The sequence below is a fragment of the Halyomorpha halys genome, unplaced genomic scaffold, assembly GCF_000696795.3.
Source record: "Halyomorpha halys isolate HHAL.00 unplaced genomic scaffold, Hhal_1.1 Scaffold1179.1, whole genome shotgun sequence".
In the NCBI taxonomy this organism is placed as follows: domain Eukaryota; kingdom Metazoa; phylum Arthropoda; class Insecta; order Hemiptera; family Pentatomidae; genus Halyomorpha; species Halyomorpha halys.
In genome coordinates, this window is record NW_027113079.1 from 307,665 (window position 1) to 332,364 (window position 24,700).

Below are 24,700 nucleotides of genomic sequence, written 5' to 3' on the forward strand. Positions count from 1 at the left end.
CAATCGTATCTTTTGTTCCCTAGATTGAAGTTCTGCCAAACCTGGACAGAAATTCGAATCATGGAAAAAAGCGTCAAATAAAAATAATTTTTTATTGCACAGAATGACATGTTTTGGTGTTTTTTCACAATTTAGCAGGTTATGAGTTGTTTTTTTTCTGCACAAAATAGCACGTTTTATTTTGGGGGAAAATATTTAATTTTTGTTGCATAAAACTTTATAATTGAACCAAATATCCCTTATTATACATATTTTTTCCTTATTTAATTTTTAGTCTAAAATTGAAAAAAATGAGGTAAAACAATATATTTTAAGGATCGAATTCAACCTTTAAGCAAATAAAAAAAAAACAGAAAATAGGAATGTATTTGGAATAGTGTTAACCATTTGGATAGCTATGAAAAGGTCTCTCTAAAATAAGCTTGTTATAGAGAATGTTCAATTTTATTGTTTTTAACTTAGATTCCCAGTTATTTATTACTTTTATTCTTTTTTTTTTTTTTATTTATAAATATTATTTCATTACATTAGCATATGCATATTATTTTAAGTTACGCTTGACTCCAACTCCAATGGGAGTCTTGGCCGAAAAAAATAAAATAAAATAAAATAAAAAGGAATATAAAATCATTAATTCAATCAGCTTCCGTATAACACTTCAATTATGGATATTTTGGTTTTTATGTATTTTTGTATATATGTAGAGTATTTAACGGGGTTAGTTTAAATTCAAGGTTAGGTCAGCTTTCCAAGTTACTCTATGCACTCCAAACAAACTCAACTCAATTTAATAAAACTATGTAACTTAAAAAATAAATAAGGAGATTGTAATATCAAAATTAAAATAGTATATAGAGTATTATATATTTTTTTAATTTAAAATATAACAAATCTACCCGAAATATTTGAATTACACCCTTTTATCAGCTGCAAAATTCATTGTTATTTTAAATTATTTAAATAAACTTTTTAATTACTCTGAAAAAATAATTAATTATAATTAGTAATCATTAGATTAAATTAATTAATATTAATAATCATTATATTTAACTGGTTGGACAAACAGGTTAAACGGTGACGGCTATAGTTACAGCGCTTGCTCAGATACTTTATTGCAATACCAACTATCAATAAAATCCTGATAGTACGACTGACAATATAATGTAATCTATTATACACGATCCTGGTGGCTGCGGTAGGTTTCACTATCACCATTACTGTGGAACACCTGCTTTAGGAACAATGAACTACGTTTATCTTCATTTTTTTTTTCATATATCGCTACTGATATATTTGTGGCTTAGAGCAGCAACAAAGAGTATTTAAATATTTGTTTCTAAAAAAAAAATTTAAAAACAAACCAATAAAGATTTTCGGAAATAAGGATTATTATAGGAGAATTGAAAATACAAAAAAAAAAGTATTTAAAGGCTTCTGAGAACATTCTGTTATTTATTTCAATCATATATAAAGATAACTAGAAACGAACATCGATATTGTTGCTAGAGGCAAAGTCATAAATAAAATCTGAACATTTTGTTTGACTGTGTTAATTTCAAAATTGAAAAATTACTTTCGTATTTGATAGACCCTTTAATGAGGAAGGGTTTAGGCTTAGTAACGCAACGCCATAGCCCATTGAAACGTAACAGTAACCATAAACGTCCATCAATCTGAAAAACTGTAGGCAATTACGCAAAGTGCAAACGAGGGGCGTGATGGTAGCTTCCAACAACACTGATAAGAGCCGAAGGATCATTGTCCATGTCACAGTTCACTAATGACCAATAGCAGTTGGAAAAGTGGTAGTGATACCTCGCACACCAATGTTCCCACTGATTTCCCATTTAGTTTTTGAAGGATTTAACTTCCCTTTTGCCGTCACTATAAATAAAACACAGGAAGAAACTTTTATACATTGGAGTCGACTTATGAGAAGTCTGTTTTTCCTCGGGACAACTATATCTTAATCTTATCTAGATCAGGTTTCAGAAAAAAGCACAGGGAGAAAGAATTAAAAATATCGTTTAAGCTAAATACTGTGTTTTCTTAAAATATTTTAAAATTATCTTGTTCATAAAAATAATCGTTTTCATTATAAACCCATCAAATTGAAGATGCGTTCTTTCTATCAAGCCAGATTTTCTTTCTCTATAATTTATATAACAGATATGTAAACGTAATCTAAATTTAACAAGATGCAGCTAGTATTGTATAAACATATATTCCGACCTGTTTGCAGTAAGCCAGAAATAAAAAATCCACTTATCAGAAATTCCTACGCACTCATTTAGCACATCATAAGTTTTATTATAAGAAAAAGGAGAAAAAACTCGATACAAAAATTTAAGTTGAGACAGATAGTGATGGAGGAGGGTGAAGCCAACGGATTGGTGATTCTTTTATCCAGCGGTTAGACGAGATGATATGAAATGCATAGAGTTTGCAAACAGCGTGATGGATCGCTGTGGTGACCATGTACCTCCCAGATAGAGCCAGAACTTCCATTAAAAGTTATAGTCCCAAGTGATTCAAATTGAGTAAGAGATAAACTGTTTGAAAATATTCTTGGTATTTGTATTTCTCTTTCACCACTTTTCGTTTTTCTGTGATATCTAAAACTCCGAATACGATTTGGAGTTATTCCATTTGTCTAATATAATATTCTAAACCAAGCAATAGATAATGAATGTCATCAATTCTGTTATTATTTGTTTCCTAATGTTTAATTTAATTAGATATTTTCCTACATAGTAATGAATATCTTATTGTGAAGCAAGATTGCAACATCCGATATCAGTCTTTTTTTTTATATGTTAGCCTTAATATAATTGTAAGTAAATAACGTAATTAAATCAGCTTTCATTAATACAGTTAAATCTTTATCTAAATAATGCTCATCATATTTATTAAAAATAATTTATTGTATGAAGATAACCGGGTAGACTGGGGAGGAGAGAGGGACGGCACAGTCAATAAAGGCAGAAAAACCATTTAGTTGAAACCTACTGAATAAAAGGAATGGATCTCTAGTTGATTGTAGTAAAACACTTCGGGTGGAGGTCAATAAAGGCAAAAAATAGTTAAAGATTTTCTATTTATTGGGGGCGCCCGTAGCTCAGTGATTAAAACACAATCTTACTAATGTGATGTCTATTGGCGTTGCCGGTTCAAATCCGGCCTGGGGCGTTGTCTTTTTTCATCGAGTGGCGGTTCCACAAAATGATGACCTTTGACCCTCAACCATGGTTAGACAGTATAGAACTCCAATTGGCAGAAAAAAAAACTATTTATTGGTATACGGTTCAAGGTTTCGCCTAATTACATACTACTGATCATCTAACAAATATTCTAAAAAAAAATAATCTATACTAGTTTTAAATAACTTTTATTTACTTTAATGAGTTGAAAAATTTTTTTTTAAATATTGCTCCCAGAATATGCCACCTTTTTGTTTCATTTGATTAAATTTAACTTTAGTATAATAATTTATATACTCTTTGATGGTCGTCATTTTGAAACATCCTTGCTTTGAGTTGGTTTACAAGCAATAATCGACTGTTTAAAAAGTGAATTTGAATTGCTGGTCAATTTTCCATTAATGTATTTTATGGCTGCAAATAGATTAAATCATTTAACATACAATCATGAAAGGGATAATTTAACAGAAATTTTAGTTCACGTTACTATTTATATTATTTCAATTGATCTATTCACAAACCGACCGATTTTGATGTATTCCACCGTTCGATCAAGATGACGATTCAGCAATTTAGATTGCTAGAATAAAACATCCAATGGTCAACAGTGTATCCTTTGATTACATGGAATGTACATACAATTTTAGAATAAACTCTCATATGTCTAAATCTGAATTCTTTCCGTCGGAGAAATATAAAAAATCTTTATTTTCGCAACGATTTACATTCACATAATTAATAGGAATAAACTCACAAGAGAATAGATATTAAAAATCTAACATTAAAATTAATTAACAGGAGTATACCCGAGATTTAAGAGGAACAATCCGAATTTGATTACCCTTCATTTAGTAAAAATCTGATAGTGGAGCGTAATTCTGACCAAATCACCTCCTTGCACAACCGCTGGTCCAGTAACAGTACTTCCTTACAAAGCAGATTTAATATTATTTTTTAGACCGAATTTTTATGAAATATAAAATGCATGGATGGTTCGTAAAAAGCAAACAAAAACTACAACCAATTAGCAGGTTTCGTCTACGTAATATCGATGTTATGATATGAATCATATAAAATTACTCACCAACAATTGTTGATATTTTCTTCAGTATTTCTAAAAAATCTCAGATATGAAAATAATATATTGATCAAAAGAAGTATTTTATATTTTTATATATATATTTTACTTTTATAAAATTAATATAATATTTCCAAAGAGGGGTCGGTCATAAAGAAGAGTTCGTTTGATGAATTCAATAATGTTTGATTGATTCTCGGACAGAATGATATTCTTTCTTTTCTGAATAGTCTTATCACGGAGCAGAAAGAAGAAAGAATCTGGCACGTGGGTTGGGTGAGGACAAGACAGGCAATGTTGGAGAGGAAGGAACGTAAAGGCCTCCTGAGGAAACACTCCCCAACCCTTCGTTACTTTTTATAGGCTCTCCTTCCTCCTTCCCAGGGATTGTTAAGTGAAACTTCTGCCGTACCCTATTTCGTACGGCTAGTCGTTTGTGGTGGCCCCGATGTCGGTTATGGAAACCTCTCGAAGGCTTTCTTACTTCCAATTCAGAAGCTGAGAACATTTCCTTATAAAACCAACTTTCATTAGCAAGTTAAGAAATTTAAATTTTTTCTCTTCGATCTTTTTATAGCCTCTGGCGCTTACCCAAATGTATTGTAGGGCACAAAGTTAATTAAAACAAATATTGACAGAAGTAATGATTAAACCAAGATAGGGCTATAAGGACTGTCCTTCCTTGTGTTCTAAGCTCCTGACATTTATTCCATTATGGTCAATTCACAAATTCACCTTGTTTTCACAGTTTTTTTCAATTTCAGGCGCATTTCAAATATTACTCGATTAAACTATCTTTTTAAGTCTCCTCTTCCAGTTTCAAGCAAATATTTCAAAAGTGATATAGGACCGCCGCTCCCTGAGGGTCTTAGTGCACCATATTGCCTGTAACACTCCAATTTAACTGAGATCAAAACTAACTAAATGTAATATAATGTACAGTATTAAATAGCAATAAATAAATAAAAAATTGATATATTTTATGTATTTGATATTTATATATTTTGCTTCAGAATTTAAGATCTGAAGGAAAATATACAAATATTAAAACATGAAATTCCTCTCTCTACTATTTGCTCAAGGTAGAAATATAATATACTTATAATGTTTATTATATGAATTTTAAAAAATGACCTATTTAATAAGATGATCACATTTCAGGAAGAAAAATTAGGTTATTGGTTCTGTGTAATCGATCTCAGTAGGTTCATTTTCTATCTTTCTTTTTTTTTTATGAATATCCTTATACATTTAATTTTATTTTGTGGAATATTCATGATCTCATACTGATGATATATATCCCATAATAAATTCATCGATTTGTATAAGATGTAACATTCGCATATGCAATATTCCAATGTTAGATCACAAAATCATTTATAACTAATGATCTTAGTTATACGTAGAGTGATCAGAATTAATTAGTTAGTTATTACTATAAAAGGTCGCCACTAATCAATTCATCAATCTCAAAAAATAATTATTGTTATCAAGACAATTGTATGCTTTTACTATTTCCGATAGCAGTAAGTAGAAAATCGTGTTCAGTAATATATTCCATACGGTTGGTGAGTTGTATGTGCATGTGCTAATTGTTATTTTATTCTTTAAAGCTGTTTAGTTCATACCTAACCTCTCGTGCAATTTACAATTTTATATTGATGTATGCATTATTTTTAGCCATCCTTTGCCTTTAATACTATTCGTGTCAGCCAGTAAAAACCAAAAAAAGAAATAATTAATCTATAATGTTTTGTTTTTTTATACATTTACTATCTGATCCGGCAATACTTCGCTATTGCTATATTTGAGGATGTATATGGATTTAAAGAATGCAATAGAAAGTTTGTTATAAATAATTGTATTTTTATATGATTTAGGAATATAAATTAAACGAATACTTAACATTTTTAACACCTCAAGAAACCCTGAAATACGAATTTTCGAAAGATAAAAATTTTTAGTCCAAAATTTTCGCCCTACTTTTTTTACAAAATTTTCGCCCTATACTTTTTTTTACAAAATTTTTGCCTTTGATTTTATTCTTAAATCTACCAAATGAAAATAACTTCAACACGGCTTAAACAATCTACACCAAACTTCTCTATAAACTGCATAAAACGACTCTAATAAAACAAATTAGAACCGGAAATATAAAATAAAACGTGTGAATTTTTGTCCCTTTTGAAAGCCTATAATTCTCCCTTATAAGAGCATTTTTTTTATTTAAGTGCACCACTAGTGCAATTTACACTGGATTTACAAAGGTAGATTACAATGGACATGTTCTCAAAGCTACAATTACAAAGTGAGAAAGTTACAAATTTACAATTACAATTACAATTTACATTTTATGAAGTTACAATTAGAATTAACGTAGTTTGTTGTTTATTGATGTGTCCATATCACCGCATCTACTACACACTTTCTTTTATAGTCGAAACAACGATTAACAACTTCAAAATACACTTTCAGTAAATGTAACATTTTTCAAATACATTAATAATGACAAATTCAGTGGCAGGAAAAACGAGATAGAAGAAAATTCAATTGTACTTGTGGGGCGCATTATCGTGATAGGGGATATTTTACCACAAATTATATTTCCTCACAATGAGAAATATATGTCCATGATAAAAGAGAAGAGTTGAGGGTACATATGTTCTGCCTTATATAAAGCAAGCCTTTATAAGCTCGGAGCTTAGAGGAAGCAACATAATGGAGGGAGTAAGCTGGCAGGAAAAAAAGTCAAAAAGGCAGGCCTTATGTGCCTTTCAGGGGCATGGCAAAGGAGTAGGGGAAGAGTAAGAGCCAATCATTGGCTCCTTCATGGAAGCGTTATAAGCGCTAAGACATCACACCTAAGCAACCGTGTAACTCCAGCGGCGCCTATTCGATTACAGGGCGTGTTGCCTTTTATTTCGTGGCTGTCCCATGGAAAAATACTTGATCTTCTTATTCTGGTTAGAATAGGGTAGAGTAACCTGTAGGATAGTCCTTTCCTTCACCACCTCAACAATTGAAATTAAAAGTCAATTGATATATAAAATTCCGTGTTTAAATTGTCCAGCTATCTATATAGGTGAAACAAAGCAAATGTTGAGGGATAGAATATAACAACACAGAAATGGTGTAAGAAATGAGGAAAAAACAGCATTAGTGCAGCATGCAGCTAAAAACAAACATAATTTTGATTTAGATAACACCATAATTTTACATAAAGAAAACAATATATTCAAAAGAAAAATACTTGAGTCAATTTATATATCAGAGAACATCAATTATACAGTTAACTTTAAAACAAATACAAGGAATTTAAACCAACATCATTCAGAGATTTTAAGGAAAATAAATTTATGAAAAATATCAGAAAAATATGGTATTTGTTACTGTTTACAATACATTTTTATATGAATTTTAATAATTGGAATAAATACAAATTGAGACCAAAATACAATTTGAATTAAATAAATAACAAGCCTGATCTGAGTGTATGGAAGGTTATAAATTGGTTTGTTTATATGATAGTGATAGTGTTGATTAATCGAAAATTAAAATTATTGCAGTTTGAAAAGAATATGTAACTAAAAATAAGCTTAGGTAAGCTTATTAATAATTAATATGATTGTCTTTTAATTGACTTTTTCATAGGCTGTGTTTGACTTATAATGGATGACTTGGGCAGAATAGTCATAACATTTTTAAATTTTTGGTGTGAGGTGAGAATTTATATTTGAAGGTATGTTGTATTATTAGTGATAATGTTGTTGTTATAATTGTTACAAATTAATGTATAATAAGCTGTTAAATGATGGCAGATTTGGCCGAAACGTTGGACTATTAATATAATAAGGAGTGTTCAGACTTAACATGGATACCATTTGATTTATTTAATATATAAATACCAGTCTCAAGAAATTGAATAATTATATTTAAACTATTTATAATTTTAAAAACAACTTATTTTTCAAATTATTATTTTTAGCACAGTACAATTCGGAATTGACCTTTACAAAATTTCACCATATTCATTAAATGATCGATGTTCAATCACGCCTTTAAACGACTGGAAACTTTTAAACTCTTATTTCTGTGTATCTATGCCTTTATTCACGCAAACTGGGAAAAGAGTACTAGTTGTTCACGAGTTAACTAGGCGACACTTAATCAAATCATCTCTTTCAATGATCCCCTGTAAAACAGATAATTCTTTTCAGCGCAAGGTACACAACACGCAAGGCCGCTGCTGCAGTTATAATTAATTTTGAAGAAATTTCATGCATCTATTTAATTGAATTGGATTGGTAACAGAACCGAAAATTATATTTGAAAACATGTTAAATTTAAATTAATATTAAATTTAGTATGACATTATTTCAAATATCCTCTGAACAAATTTAAAATTATGAATTTATATTATTTTAATTTATAGATACAAGAATTAAATATTAGAATTATAAGTATCGTTGATTCAACGACATTGGTTCGCATGAATCAAATTATGCCGTAATAATATATTTTATTTATGTTGCATAATTATAATAGTATATTAATTATATTACCCTATAAGCGTTTGCTGACATTCGAGGGGTGGGAGAAGGGGCTATCTACCCTATACAGGCTACTCTACCCTATTCTAACCAGAATAAGAAGGCCAAGTATTTATTCCATGGAACAGCCACGAAATAAAAGTCAACACGCCCTGTAATCGAATAGGCGCCGCTGGAGTTACAAGGTTGCTTAGGTGTGATGTCTTAGCGCTTATAACGCTGCCATGATCGTACTCTTCTTTAAAGCAAAAGTGAAGCCTAAAATGCCACATCCACATAAGGAACGTTTATGTGTATAATAATTTTCATCATTGTAATCTAAACTGAAACAGAAGGAGCCAATGATTGCCTCTTACTTTTCCCCTACTCCTCTGCTATGCCCCCTGGAAGGCACATAAGGCACACTTCTTTTATTCCAGCTTACTCCCTCCATTATGTTGTTTCCTCTAAGCTCCGAGCTTATAAATGCTTACTGTATATAAGACAGAGCGTATGTACCCACAACTCTTCTCTCTTATCATGGACATATATTTCTCATTGTGGGGAAATATAATTTGTGGTAAATTATTCTTTATCGCGATAATACCCCACAAGTACAATTGAATTTTCTTCTACCTTTACATTTTTTTCCTGCCACTGAATGTGTCATTATTAATATGACATGTATTATGTCATTTGAATGTATTTGAATGTATTTGAAAATATTACATTAACTGAAAGTGTATTTTGAAGTTGTGATCGAAGTGTGATTTTGAATCGTTGATTCGGCAATAAAACAAAGTGTGGAGTATATGCGATAATATGGACACATCACACTTGCTGCATTAACCAGCGGGACCGTTCAACAGCTAAATTAGCAGATACTATCTCTCGGCTATTTATGGACCAGTTCCCATAAACATCTCCCTTCACCACATTTCTGTAATGTGACTCATTGAATTAAATTGAAGCCGATACCGGAGGAGCTTGGTAACGAGGTTCTAGCTTGGTTAGCGAGTTGGCTATATTGAATAACCTCTTCACTGGGTTACCTTTATTAATTACTCACGTTCCAGTAAACAGTACACATGATCTAATTGAACGTGTCTGTATATAAGGAGCCTTGACCGAAACCTTGTTTTTCATCATGAAATATTAAATTCTCACCTTCAAAGGCAACATACGAGAATAAATTACACCCTTTTTGAAATTCCTTGAATTATAACTGAGTACAAACCTGTTGGTTAATAAAATATATATAAATTCAGGTTAATACTGGCATTAACTAGAGTCTCTGAATACCTATTTTAAATTATTGGAAATACATAATAAAAGTTTCTGGCCGAGACCCTTAGTACCCTCTTACCTATTTGAAAAGATGATATCCTTCTCTCATCTCACATGACTGTTTTGTTTTTACAATTTTTCGTGTGTTGTCAAAAAAAAAAAAATGTTGTGTGTCTCATACTCATACGAATTTCACTTTCCATTTGTCTGTTAAGGTCAAAGCAATAATTCGTTAACATATCTCATTTACAAAAATTAAGATAGAACAAGCTACGAGAAGCACAAAATGCTCTTTAAGAATAACTTCCTTTCTATGTACAACCTATTATGTATTACGAGTACGTGATTTAGACCTGCAACCATTTTATATCGGTGATTTTTCCGGCCCGACCCGTCCTGAAGGTGTAATTCTGAAAGTGGTTTGGGAAATCGAATAAACCAAATCGTTTTAGTATCCCATTTTCCATTAAAATCCTCCATCAATAACATTCCATTGAGTAATATAAACTAAATCTAGGGGTGAATAAGTAATCGGAAACCTAAATTTTCAAATACCTTATAATTATTGGTATACGAATCTGTGAAAAAATGATTCTTCTTAAAACCAGTTATTACAAGAGAACTACCATATATTAGAGTGTTTATAAAAAAAATCACTAACATTCTATGTAATAATATTAATTTTATTACACTAATTATAATGTGACATTTTATCTATAACACTAATTGTGTCCACCTACATATTCTCTAATGAATTCCTGTGATTTCATATCGAACAAAAATAACGTGTTGAACACACACAAACAATTAAATATTATTATAAGGAAGCAGTGAGTTTGAAAATTGAATATCCAATTAAAATCAAGCAAAATTTATCTTGCTTATTATCCAAAATAAATATTTAGAATAACTCGTCAACATATAAATTAATCCGTTCGTTACATTAATTTCATTTTAAAAACAAACATCTAATGAAACTAAAATAAAACAGCTCTAATGAACAAAGTTGTTATAAAACTTATTAAAACTGTTCTTGTTATACGCTTCAGGAGAATGAAATTGCTTTTGTTGTTACAGGCTTGACCGCACCCTAAAACTTTCACATTAGCAACTTCAGAAATAATATTATCCAACATTTACTTGAGCAAAAATCATCAATAATTTAGTAATATTATTATTATTATTATTTTGTAGAATTAATATAAAGAACAATTAATAATGTAAATCTCCTTTTCAATTCGTAACAACGATTTCTACATTCAATATTACTGAAATCGTCTCGTAAACTGTCATATATATTATCTCGATCTATATCAGATTTATAATTTCAATCCAATTTCTCGAACCAAGATTTTAATTTTGAAAAAAGAAACGATGCACTTATTCATGTTGTTTTAAATAATAATAATCACATTCATAATTTCAAAGAAAGCAAGCTACTAACTAAAATTCATAACATAAAAACTCGATCATTAAAAGTAGCGTTATTTCGTTGAGTTTTTATTGTTTTTTTCGTTAACATAACATTAACCTACGTTTTTAATCTTGTATTTCATCTCCAATGTTGTATTTTTATTTTTATTTCTAATTGTTTATCCATCCAAAAGTGATTGTGGTGTTAGAGCCGCAGTATTAACAGGCTTCATAAGAGTCCAAACACATATTCCCTCCGAAAGCAATTCGTTTACCATGGGATTACGGGAGGCCTATGGAACAAATAAAAATAACATCCAACTATTCACAGACTCTATGAGTTCATTTTCACTGTCGAAAAATGTATATACAACACATCTTGTCACAGTACTCTTATTTCAACTAATTTTCAAGTTAAATTGGACTGATCTCAGAGTTTGGGTACGAGGCAACAAGGATATCTCGAGTAATTGTAAAGCTGACCAAGCGGCAAGAGCTGCTTCATTGATACCGCCTCTGACGGCTTAGATGACAACACAAATATTATATAAGTGACAGAAAATATGAACCACACAACACCTCATAGTACTTCAATGGAAGTCATCAATCCAAAACAGCATGACGTCTGTACTATGTCTGATATAGTACTGACTATAATACGAGTTGGATAGACTCGACTAACCCAAGAATACTTGCCGCTGTCAGGAACATCAAGACCAACATGTAGACAGAGTAACGTACTACTAACTGTTAAACACAACTGACAGTCTGCGAGTGTTTGATAGACACCGGACTCCCATATCATTACGGAACTTTACTAAACGACAAAAGCCCTCACATTCCAGTAATATTTGATTACCTAAAGAAAATAAAAGTACTATTAATATATTTTACGAATTTTTCTGTTATATTTTATTTAATCAGCATCTATAGGCAAATAATAACATCGCTGTGGATTGTCTTATACAATAAAAAAAAAATTATATTTTTTATTTGTTTTATTTTATTAAATCATCATCAAAGGTTCTGGTTACAACCTTTAGGGATCTACATAACAATGGGAAAAGTTTCTTCGTAATCAGTTTAAGTTTCCCCGTGAAAAGCTGACAACAAAACCTATACTACGACGGGGCTTTCTATTAGTTTAATTTATTAGATAAGAAATGACAAATCAATTTAAATACCTATCTTAGGTTACTACTATAGTTGGAGTATATTGATTGATTATACATAATTTATGTTTATTACTTATTCTTATAAAAATTTGCCACGGTTTATCTACAAAATAAACAATATTTAATGAAACTTTTAATGAGGATCTATCAATTACATTAAATAATTACACAACGAACTTTGGGGTCCACAGGGACGCCTCTGTCGCCCGATTTTATGAAGAGTTGAAGTGGCTTTACCCCTCCTTCCGTCGTAAATACTTTCTTGCTTCCTTTCTCTACCAAGTTATCCAATCCCACCGTCCATCGTACATCGTATCTCCGATATTCTTCAATTTAAGTCCTCAGTGCATTCCCACAATACCCGCTCACGGCCTTCAGACTTAAATGTAACTGCCTATTGAACCGCAGGCTTTGATAGATCTTTTCCCATCCGTTCCTCTTCCTTATGGAATTCTATTCCCTCCTTTATTTGTAGTTCTAGTACCCTTCCAACCTTCAAATCCCGTATCTTCAACCACCCAATTCCGGAAAAATAACAATTGAATGTTGAAATAAGGTTTTTTATATTTTCTGTATTTAATATTTCAGATTTTCGTTTATACTTGTAAATATGTGTATTAGCAGAAATTGTATTTGATTTTTTCTTTTTTTTTTTCTTTTGAGTTATTATTATGAGATAGTTTCATGATATAATATATGGTTTTATTTTATTTGTTCTAATCTTATTTTATATATTCTGTTAATTGTTGTTGGTCATTTTTATATTTTTAAAGTATATTTTATGACGTTTAATAATTTCATTTTTATTTAGTACTTTACTCTAGGGCTCTAAAGCCTAATTTTGACGCATGTATATTTTTTTAAAGGAGTCAATCCCAGAATAAATGAAGACTGTTATTATTATTACGAATGGTAAACCAATATGACTCAAAAGAGTGGCATTTCAAATTCTTAAATTAAATAATCATTAATTTCTCCATCTTGCTTTTTGCAGACCGCCGATGAGTACAAGGAGGAATACGACTCGCGAAGAGGCAGCGAGTACTCGAGGTTCCACGGCTACACCTACGACGGGGTGTGGGCCGTGGCACTGGCCATCCAGCATGTGGCCCATCGGATCCGCAACATCCGCAAGAACCAGACTGTGTCTGACTTCCAATACAGGGACCCCCTTTGGGAGCGACTCTTCATCGAAGCTCTCAACCTCACCAGCTTCGAAGGGGTTACGGTGAGTCATAACATTTCAACATAGAATTATTTATTTATTACCCTGAACTAGGTTTATTTCGATCATAGCGGTGAATCATACAATTATAAGAAAGAAAGATATTGACCTGCCATAGCAGTTAATTTTCTCTAATTACTATCCCTAAATGTAAAGAAGTACCTTTAGGACCTCGCAGGGTGCCCGTACAGCAGTGGATGAACATAATATAAAAGAAAGATTTGTTATTTTCTAGAAAATATGTAATTGTGAGTAGAAAATGCTTGCTATTATGCCATTCCGGTTTGGAGGATTTAAGTCAAAACCTAAACCCTAAGTTAACCCGCATAAATTTACCGAATTGTACAATTTGCTCAAACTCATTCAAGTTTACATATGTTCAAATGAATTCAAGCATTTGAAGAAGATTTTATTAGAGTTTTTTTAATTATGGGTAGTTCAGCTAAATTGATTTTTAAATGTTGCCTCTGTTTCCAGATTTTGAATTTCCTGAAGTATTCATAATAAACTGAGTTTTCTCATTTGAAAAAATTGCTATATGATATATTATATATCTCATTATAGTATATCACATAGCTACTACTTATATATGTATGTTACATGCAATATGTTATTTGCTATTTATTGGTATATGATCTATCATTCATCTAAATTAATTCTCAATATATTATATAATATATATATGAGTGTCTGTATTCAGTACTACTATACGTTTTCAGTTTAATTCTGAACATTTAACCATAATGTTAATTATATCTTAGGAGCAGTTGGTTGGTAATGAATTCGTTTCCTTAATGGTTTCTTTTTTTGTACACTCATCAGAAAAATACTTAAAATATAACATTTTTTTTTTTAAATATTACACAATTTATTTTTTATTCAGATATTAATGGACTAAATTCTTATATTTAATTTTTAAAAAACATTTCACTGTATATCTCTTCACTAGAAAAATTCAGCAATAAGCTTATAAGAATTATTTCAATAGTTTATTAATCCTTGAGATGTGAGGAATGTTATATTTTCCAAACATTCTAGCGCGCCATGTCTAGCGAAGAAACCATTCATCACGGTCTCCCACAATCTCCACAACAATTAGAAATAAAAAGTAATGACGAATGGTAGAACCTGATTCTCTCCCCACTGTTTCATAACTCTCTACAACAATAATAAATATCAAACCTAGTATTTTGTCAAATAATCGTCTCAAGTTATAGTTAATACGAAACATGTATTTTATGTTAGTAATATTTTATTATTATTATTATTAATCCTGGAAGTTATGTTGTTGTACATTGTATTACGTTGTATTGCATTGTAATACGTTATATTAACATACATTACACAATTACTAAGTTACGAAGTAACTAAACAGACACAACCACTTCACCTCCAAGCGTCCTTTGGATGCATTATTTATTTAAATATTCTTTATTTTTTATAAGCTTTTTTCTTCATAAAAATTGAATCAAATTATTATAATGGCAAGAGAGAGGGAAATATCTTGTTAATAATAAATGAGGTTGTCCATTATCTTTATGGGACGTACCCCAGAATAATTAAAAACTTTATTATTATTTATAAATTAATTAGTAGAAAACGTTGAAAAATTATCTGAATCCTTTACAAACTGGAGGGGCACAAAATTCACGTTAGGTAACAAAAAAATTGTATTCCTTATTTCAAAGAGTTGTTAATAATATATACATACCATATAGCAATGTATACATAAAATATAACATGTAAATTATAAAACTAATATACAATGAACCATGCTCAGAAACTTTGCAATTACCTATATATAAGTAGATATATAGTATATATAAATGTCGAATCTTGTGTTTAAAAGAAAATGCATAATTTAAAGTCACCACAGTCCAAATAATCAAGCTACGTGGAGTGTGTGTGCGGATGTGTTAATGTTCTTAGCTCAGAAATTAAGTTTATGGAATATCAGAATTAAAGTTTAGTTCAGTTTTATGGAACTGAAATCACTTATTTTTGTGATAAGCATACCATTTTTTACTATTTCTGATCGATCATAAATGTCAACAAAATAAGAATTGATGTGTTTATATTCTCACCATTAAATTATGACTCTATACATCAAATGATAAACAAGACCTTTATTTTTTTTCTTATAAAGATTGCTTTTGTTAAAACAAGAATATTTCAGATATCAAACGAAATTAGTACAATCTTTCGATTATTATTAAATAACTTAAAAATTACGCGCCTGACCGAAAACTTGCTATTTTTTAAATAAATGTGGCTACAATTTGAAGATAAACTAAGGTCAGTATGACCATTACTTCCTAAGATACTTTTCTTCAAACTTTGGCAACTTTTCCATAAAAGACAAAAATTGTCGTAATTGGCTCTTATTTTGTAATATTCATTCTACGATAGCAATTATTAAAATAATACATATAAAATGCAAGTTTGAAAAGTTTTATTTACAATTATTTTTTCTTTTTCTACTCAACCAGTTTTCATTTCAAAATAAGTAATTTTATTGAACTTTTAATAAAAAATCAGTTAATGAAAAAATGGAGTTTTTTTTCCTCCTGGATTCTCTTGGTCAATATTTTTTTTTGTGATTCGCCAATTTTAAGATAATCATTAAGACTAAACATTCACTGCTGAGCTAAAATCAAAAGTAAGGTAATTAAATTTACTTCAGATTCGTTTCACATGATTGTTTTAGTCTAACGAACATTATTTACCATACTTCAAGTTTCTTTAATGTTTAGAGAAAATTACCGATGTTTAAAGAGGTACATCTTAAAAATTATTGGTTGTATAGAGCTCATTTTGTTTTTAAATTTGAAGCAATTTAATTGACCTTAAAAACAGAAATGTTTTTAACAGAACATTAAGCTATTCAGTCAGGCTCGTCAGCGATTAAAATTTGATTTATATAATTCAGGCATATAATTCGTGTTCTGAGGTGTTATTATGTCATCTTTTCTTGCTATGTAACATTGCAACGAGAGTTTGAGAAAAAAAAATTGATATCCGTTGTATTTAAATGGACCATTAAAATATTGAATTAAATGTAATGATGGAAGCCGCAGAAATATTTGCGATAGAGGGTGAAGGGTTGCTAGCAGTAATAGGGAAGGGCTTTGGTTCAAACGCTTCAATGCTTGGAATAAACTTCAAGCGTTTGGCAGAATTAGATGAAGCGGTTCAGAATTTGAACTGGTTCCAGGTGGCTTAACTATTGACAGAGCTTTAGACTCAACAGCTCGTTAGGGTATATCAGATTTTGAAGGGTATTCGTACGCTGCTTTGATCTGCCGGAACATAGCATATTTCATTAAACAAAGCAATGCATCCACTCAGCTTCAACGCTTAAGTCCGTCAAAATTCTGGTCAAGGAACATTTTTCGAAATTATGGTATTTTAAAAAAAAATTGAAGATGAATAGTTTCTTTTCGAAAACTAATATGAGATAATTAGGCTTACATATATGATGAATCTAAATCTAAATTTATTCCATAAAAATATTTGAATGCTAACATCTGAAATCGAAACCGCGAGTATGTGGTACACAGCGATAATGAGCTGTATACGGTACAATTAACCGTAAACCCTCAATTTACTAATTACTATGTGTCAATTTGTGCTGTCAATTAACCTTGCATGGGAACTGTATACGCTATTAATGAGCAAATACTTGATAGTTGGGTAATTAGTATGAAAATAACATTAGTTTAAATTTAAGATCATCCATCAATTCATCTAAATAAATTTATTAGATTGAAATTCAGACAAATTGTAGGATCGTAAATTGTTTCAATTTTTATTTAAGAAAGCATAATTAAATAGAAGTAGTGATAAATACACTTTCTTAAAATACTTTATTCGGAATCCTCTCATATGATGTTACTTTTTATATATCTTTATTGCCAGACTGGCCTGGTAGGCCTTACATGGTCACAAATCATATAACGGTTTCATTTACCTCTAACAATTGATAATAGTAGGGAATAGTCTCTTGCCAAAGACACTCTTAACTATTACAATGTTATACTAACGCAAAGGTTGTAAACTTAATAAAAATAAAAAAGTATTAAATAAATAAAAATAATAGCAGTTATGTAATTGAAAAATGAAAGAAAGAGAAAAAAATAAGAAATACAAACAAAACAATTAATATTCAGATAATTAATATAACAAATAATCGAATTGTATGATGAAAACATAATTTGAGAAAGAACAAAAAACAAATAAATAAAATAATAATAATATTTCACTATCTCTTACAAACAAAGGGTTGTCTATTGCAATTCTCAGAACCATATTTTGAAAAGATTGCAATTTTTTTATCTTCAAATAGGATGCGGCTCCCCAAATATTTAAGATCAAAGTTAAATAAATTACAGTTTACATAAACGTATTTCAGACCTTTTGTTTTAAATTTATTATTAATTTTATATGACTTCTAAAATAGAAGTCATCATAGATGAGTGCAACCTCTCCCTTACTCTTGACTATACTCATTTTGAAGTTTTATCCATTATTGCATTACAGACCGTCCAGTTACGCATTATTGAATAAATAAATTTTAAATATTACAAAAAATCTTGATAAATAACGTTTAGCTTACGTCAATAGGTATGAAAATGACAAAACATAGTAAAACGAACGTGATTCGTAGTTTTCACTTTGAGAGGGAATGAAAATAAATGTATAAAGTTGAGAAACAAATAAAATTGGTAGTCGATTTCTAATTAATTTCTTACAAATTTAACTTTTGCCGAGAAAATACTCATAACCTCTCGTTCATTATAAAGAAAATAACTTTAGTCAGGTATATTTTAATATAATGTGTTCCTATGTTTTAGGACGTTACAAAGCTTCAAGTCCAAAACTATCTATACTACTAAGTTATATTCTTAAAAATCCAAATATCTGTTATTATTAATGCTCATATAAAACCCAGCAGTTTGTGACCCTGGTCCTCAGTCTGTTATGGTGGATCCCCAGAGTCTTCCGAAAAAAAGATGACTCACCCACAGAACAGTCATTAGTCATATAGACCCCTATCATTCAGTTCCTATATCCTTCCTCTCTACTGAAGAACTTTCTGATCACCTTTCACTCATATTGATTTCACATACTGAACATCACTTCGAAACCTCAAAAACCTCCAATTAACCCATTTTTACCTCAACCAGATTTTTTGATTAGATTGCATATTGATAGATGCATTGAGTTACAGAAAAAAAAATGAAATGAAGATATGCAAAAAATTACTTAAACTGGTATAGTTTCATTTATAAAAACTTCTAATATTTTAACTAAATAAAGAGAAACTCTTAATTTATTCGATAATTCTGTCAAAATTTGCAACAATGAAATAAGAGTGTTATGTTGTTTTCTCTACTAAAAATAGCAAAAACTGTCACTATTGACTTTCATATATCAACGATTACTGAGCACATATTGCCACACACATAATTATTACTACTAGTAAGAATCAATAGTACAATTTGGATACTAAATAATATAAATAAGAGATTTTGAACAGTAACGTAACCAGAGGTAACTGACGCCTACAGCCCTTCTCATATACTACATGAGTCCGACGCAGCCCATGGTGCACATATCTACAAATAATATAAAAGCTTAGTTCCTATCACACTTATTAACAGGAAAACATATTTTTTGGTTAACCATAACTTATTAATTCGGTCAAGTACTACGTCTTAAACTAAAAAACCGACATTTTTTCTCAAATTTAACCAAAAATTACATATTAATCCAAACATAACCTGGAAAGGCATTTATTGCGGTCTTAAAATGATCACTAAGCAGCTAATTAATTAGATAAAGTAGGGGATGTTTTTCCTCTATAAAACAAAAACGGTGATACTGAGTGAAAAAGTTATAATAAAACAAACGAAAAAACATTAAATTATGCACCGAAGGTATACCATAATATAACAATGCGGCCAAGTGATATGCTCGTAATCCATCCATCCTGGTTATTCCTTGATCTCCAATAACTGTACTGTAGAAGCTCATATGCAACAAGAACAGGAGCTTATATCCATACCATTTGACTGAATCAGTTCAATTTTTTATTTTATTATATTTTTGTTTTTTTCATTTAATATTCTTTAATTATTTTTTATTGTCATTTTTTTTTTATTTATAGACGATAATACGAAAGCAAGACCTAAAATTTCTAATTGGTTACCTTATCAAACCACTCAGCTGCTTAGTAACCGTCAGAAATGCGGTTCCGAGGTAAATTAGGATTTATATGGAGTTCTATGACATCAACTATGGTTTACGACCAAACTACTTGCCCAAATTAATATGCACTTATTCGACACAGAATTTAATTACTTAATCCATAACGTTTTATCTAGAATGTACGTTTAGAATTTATAGGTGAGTAACAAATACCTAATTTGTTACTTTTAATCACTTTTCTATGAAAAATGAGAATACAGTATAGAAAAAAGAAAAAAAAATACTCTGATGCGTGAATGAGTTTGGAGCATTGTTTGATAGCTAAAACACAGAAAGCATTGTTGAATAAAAAAAAAATCTTTTCTCTTTTAAATAGTGTTTGTTATTTATTGACTGTCTCTATTGTTCACAGGGTCCTGTTAGATTCTACGACAATGAAAGGAAAGCGAGTATACTCCTGAAGCAGTTCCAAAGTAAGATATTAACAGTTACAATTTAAGTTCTGAAAATTTTATAATAAATTGCTGAGATATATTAAGCCGTTGTATGTGAGAGGGCAATAAGAAAAATTAATGGCCCCATAAAATTGAGATGATGATAGGATTTGAAGATAATGCCTTAGAGGGAACAATGCTTCCACAGGCTGGCTAGTGGGATTATGGCTGACAGTTTTCAAATATGATTTATACAGGCGCTAAATTTATATTTTATATATTTTTAAATAGATAATATAATGCAAAAAGCATTCTTTCGAAATGTAATTAAACACGTGCTGCATAATTAAATATCCGTTCCATAGTAATATTGTGTTCAATGTGTTAATTAAGATTTTGAAAAAGGAAGAACCCATTGAGTTAATCTTGTAGATGATCCAGAACTGCTCCAATAATCACAAATTTCTTATGAAAGTAATTTCTTATAAGTTGAAATCTAGATCATGCAGGGCACCTAGCGATATTGTGACCCCTTCATAATTAGGTAGAGTTACCTCTGAGAGTCAATATTATCTGAAAGTTTTAACCTAAAAGTTTGAAAGTGTACAGAATCATATCAAATGAAATCTCATTTGATATGATTCTGTACACCTCGGGAATCTAAAATATAAACTAAAAATTCACCTATATTCATTTTTTGTAAATAGAGAGTCCTCGCGATCAGATTAAGAGTTTTTAGGTTCTAGTATGTAAAATGAATTCGTCTTAATTTGATTATTCAACTACCTCATTTTTATACATACCACATGCCCTCGTTGGCTATCTTCAATATAAATTACTATACATCTGAACATAAAAAAAAACAACTAAATTTACCCCGTACTCATTATTTCAAAATGAATTGAAAATATATATTTAGAGCGATCAGAATAGCTATAAAATATATGTTCATGAATATAAGTTACGGTCTGATAGAATGTGATATCAGCTCAAGGAGTTCTATATCAGCTGGCAGATGCTATCTTAGCTGACAGTTTGTAGATATCTATATAAGGAAGATCGTTTCCGACAATAATGCCCCACCTGGCTATGTGGTAGTATTAATCCGCTGGGTACCTATATAACTAAGACCATAATGGATCTCTTTCAGACATACCACTCGCCTTTCGTGTACTTTAATACTCGACCTGCTTCTGACCAGAAATATGCACGCGGTCACAGACTGCCAAGCGCTGCTATTTGGACAATCGGATAACTACCCTGTACTGTATGCTTTGGCGGTGAGCAAATACCTACTCCAGCAGCGAGCAAATATCTACTCCGCCCACAAGACCGACTGGAAGGAATGTAGGTCGAAAGTTGTTGGAACACTGCCAGTTGTTGCATAGTGTCATACGCCGCACATGGTGGATGTAGCGATGGAGGTGATTACCACCACCATCCATGAGGCAGCTAATAGGATCATTTCAAAGTTCTCCCCTCTCCCCAATGCCTTCTGGAAACCACCGAAGCACATCCTCACTCTGATTGGCCAGCGTAACAAGCTGCGCAATATCTTTCTAAGCATGCATGACTGCGGCTTAAAACCGGCCATCAATGCCGGTAAATCGCCGCACTTATGCGTGTCTGAGAGACCTCACTCTGGCACGTTCAGCTCATGAGGACCCATGACGGCCATAGTCAATTTTAAAAGCTGTTCAGAACCTTACTAAGAACTAAGGACTGTGCACCAGACTTCTGAGAGTGACCAGTTGACATCAAGCTGCCCTCCTGGCCTCAAGCTATGGAGCAAGGGATGCTGAGTGCACACCTGTGAGTCCTGTTCAGAACCCCCTCTTCTCCACCTTCGGCTGGCTGGAGTTGCTACAACACTGCATTAAGAGAAACAAGACATCTAGTCAGGACAGGATTCCAAGTGTGTCTATTTATATAATTACTGTCCCACTGTTTGGAAACTAGTGATCGTAGTGCCGCAACTCAAGCGGGGAAGAAACCTGACTTGCCTGAGCACTCTCGCCCTATCAGCCTCCTCTCGCACATGAGGAAGGTCTTCGAGTGACTCTTACACCACCACCTTATGGGCTAGGGCGACTCTAGAGAGACTCTATCGAAAAGGAAATTAACTTTATTTATTTATTTTTGTTTTATGAAATTTGAATTAAACTGTAAAACTAATATAATTTATCAGTTTTTATCTATTTAACACCCAGAACAATAATTTTCTATATCATTAAAATTTATCACATACATATTAAAATTAATCATGAGGAGACCAATTTCGAAATGGCGATTAAAAAAAAAATCGTACCTTTTTTTTGTTGGTCAGTACAACTACTAATTTATTATATCTCTTCCTCTAAATTTGAAATGATAAAAGTACATTCTGGTTTGAAATATTTTTTTTTTAAATCCTTTTAAAGATTTTTAATAACTTTGATTTATTTTCAAAAAATTAAATTTAGTTGGTATCTTTTGTAACCTCCATCATCATTCGCTGTTTCTAATATTAATATCAAATAAAAAAATATTTTGATTATCAATTTGCATAAATTTAAAATATGTTATCTGACATTTTAGATGGAACTGAAGTAAAGGTTGGAGAGTACAATGGAGTTTCGGAGGAGCTTGACCTCAACAGAGGTCGAGGAATCAGGTCAGAAGTGTTTTTTGTTTTTTAATAATTACAAACTTACAAAAATGATGGTGTTTTAGGAATAATTTGTTTTTTAATTTTTATAATTTTCACAAATTAAATTTTAGGTTACCTACATTCATGTCTTATAGGTATTTTATACAATTACATATAAAGGTGATGTCAACTAGTCCCGATGTACATTTATTGGTAAAAACCTAAAACATCTTAAACATTATTTATGTTACAAGAGCTTCTCCCCCATTTACAGAACAAGATATTTCTACAATTATATATATATCAAAGACATATATCAATTACGTTTTAACATTTTCCGAACAATATAAAAAGTTAATTATTAATTACCTAGAAAAAGTATTTACAAGAATATTCGTCTAGTTTTTAAAACCATCATAAATTTAACTTTAAAAACAGAAAATACAAGATGAAGTATACTACTACAAATAAAAGACTATTCGAACCTATTATTACTTTATTATTTATTATTTTATTCTGTTTATATTTTCAGGACTTTATACCCTTTTTATTCATTATGGCATCCAAACAACATTTTGGTCTTTTTTGCCCATTATCAAACTCTAAAATTAAAATATTTACAGTCAACAGATTTTTTTATAACAAATTTCACATTGTATCTTAATAAAAAATTTATACATTTAACATACAAATAATTTAATATTTTACACTCTGTCCTTCCAGTTCACTAATTTATATCCATTTACAAATGTAACATGTTCTGAGATTAAACCAAATTTCCTAGTTATTATTCTTATTTTTTCCTTGCCTTACTTTGTGGGCAATTGTTTTCTTAATTGAAACAATTTTTTTTATATATTCCAAACTGTCCTCCAAATTAGTCCTCATTTTTATTCTTATTTTTTCTTTTAAAAAATGTCTTTGCAATTGAAACTCTATTTTTATTTCAAGTGATAATGTTATCTATATATTACCTTTAATATAATATTAAAATAGTACTTTTTTCTGATGCCCATCTATCTATCTAAATTTTGGTTCATTAAGCCCTGAATCGTTAGTACATAGGGGATTTGCTTAGTTCTATTTCTGTCTTTTGTGTATTTCTATACTAATTACTATTATTTTAAAAACCTATCTCATTTATTATGTCCAAATAATCTTGCCCAATTTCTCTGACATCAGTTGTAAAATTAACTACATCTTTTTTATTTTTTGTTATAAAAATATTTCCTAATTTTTAAAATCTTCACTTAGTTTAAAATTTCTACTTGTTTATGCTGGATCTAAATGTTTGCCTCTTGTCGCAAATCCAAGACTTAGTACAAATGCTTGATAACCAAAGGAAGCTACAAATGTCAATATTCACATGATTCTGATTATAAACAGGAACGAAATAAACATAGGCTAAATGAAACAAAACTTAAATATCAGCAAAGTAGGTTGAAGATTATCAAAATTCATAACCTATAAATTCAACTTTTGTTCTAGAATTTTTATAAGAAACTTGTTAATTTAATTAC

The 24,700-nt window shown here is 30.5% G+C and overlaps 1 protein-coding gene across 1 annotated transcript in view; it reads left to right on the forward strand.

Annotated features, from left to right (window-relative positions):
- Positions 1 to 24,700, forward strand: part of GABA-B-R2 (gamma-aminobutyric acid type B receptor subunit 2) — a gene marked incomplete at its 5' end in the record, with an annotated part of 146,850 nt that overhangs the window by 107,016 nt on the left and 15,134 nt on the right. Inside the window, 3 exon segments of the mRNA XM_014433270.3 lie at positions 13,677 to 13,910; positions 20,530 to 20,590; positions 23,129 to 23,204. Coding sequence (XP_014288756.3) covers positions 13,677 to 13,910; positions 20,530 to 20,590; positions 23,129 to 23,204 — 371 coding nt within the window.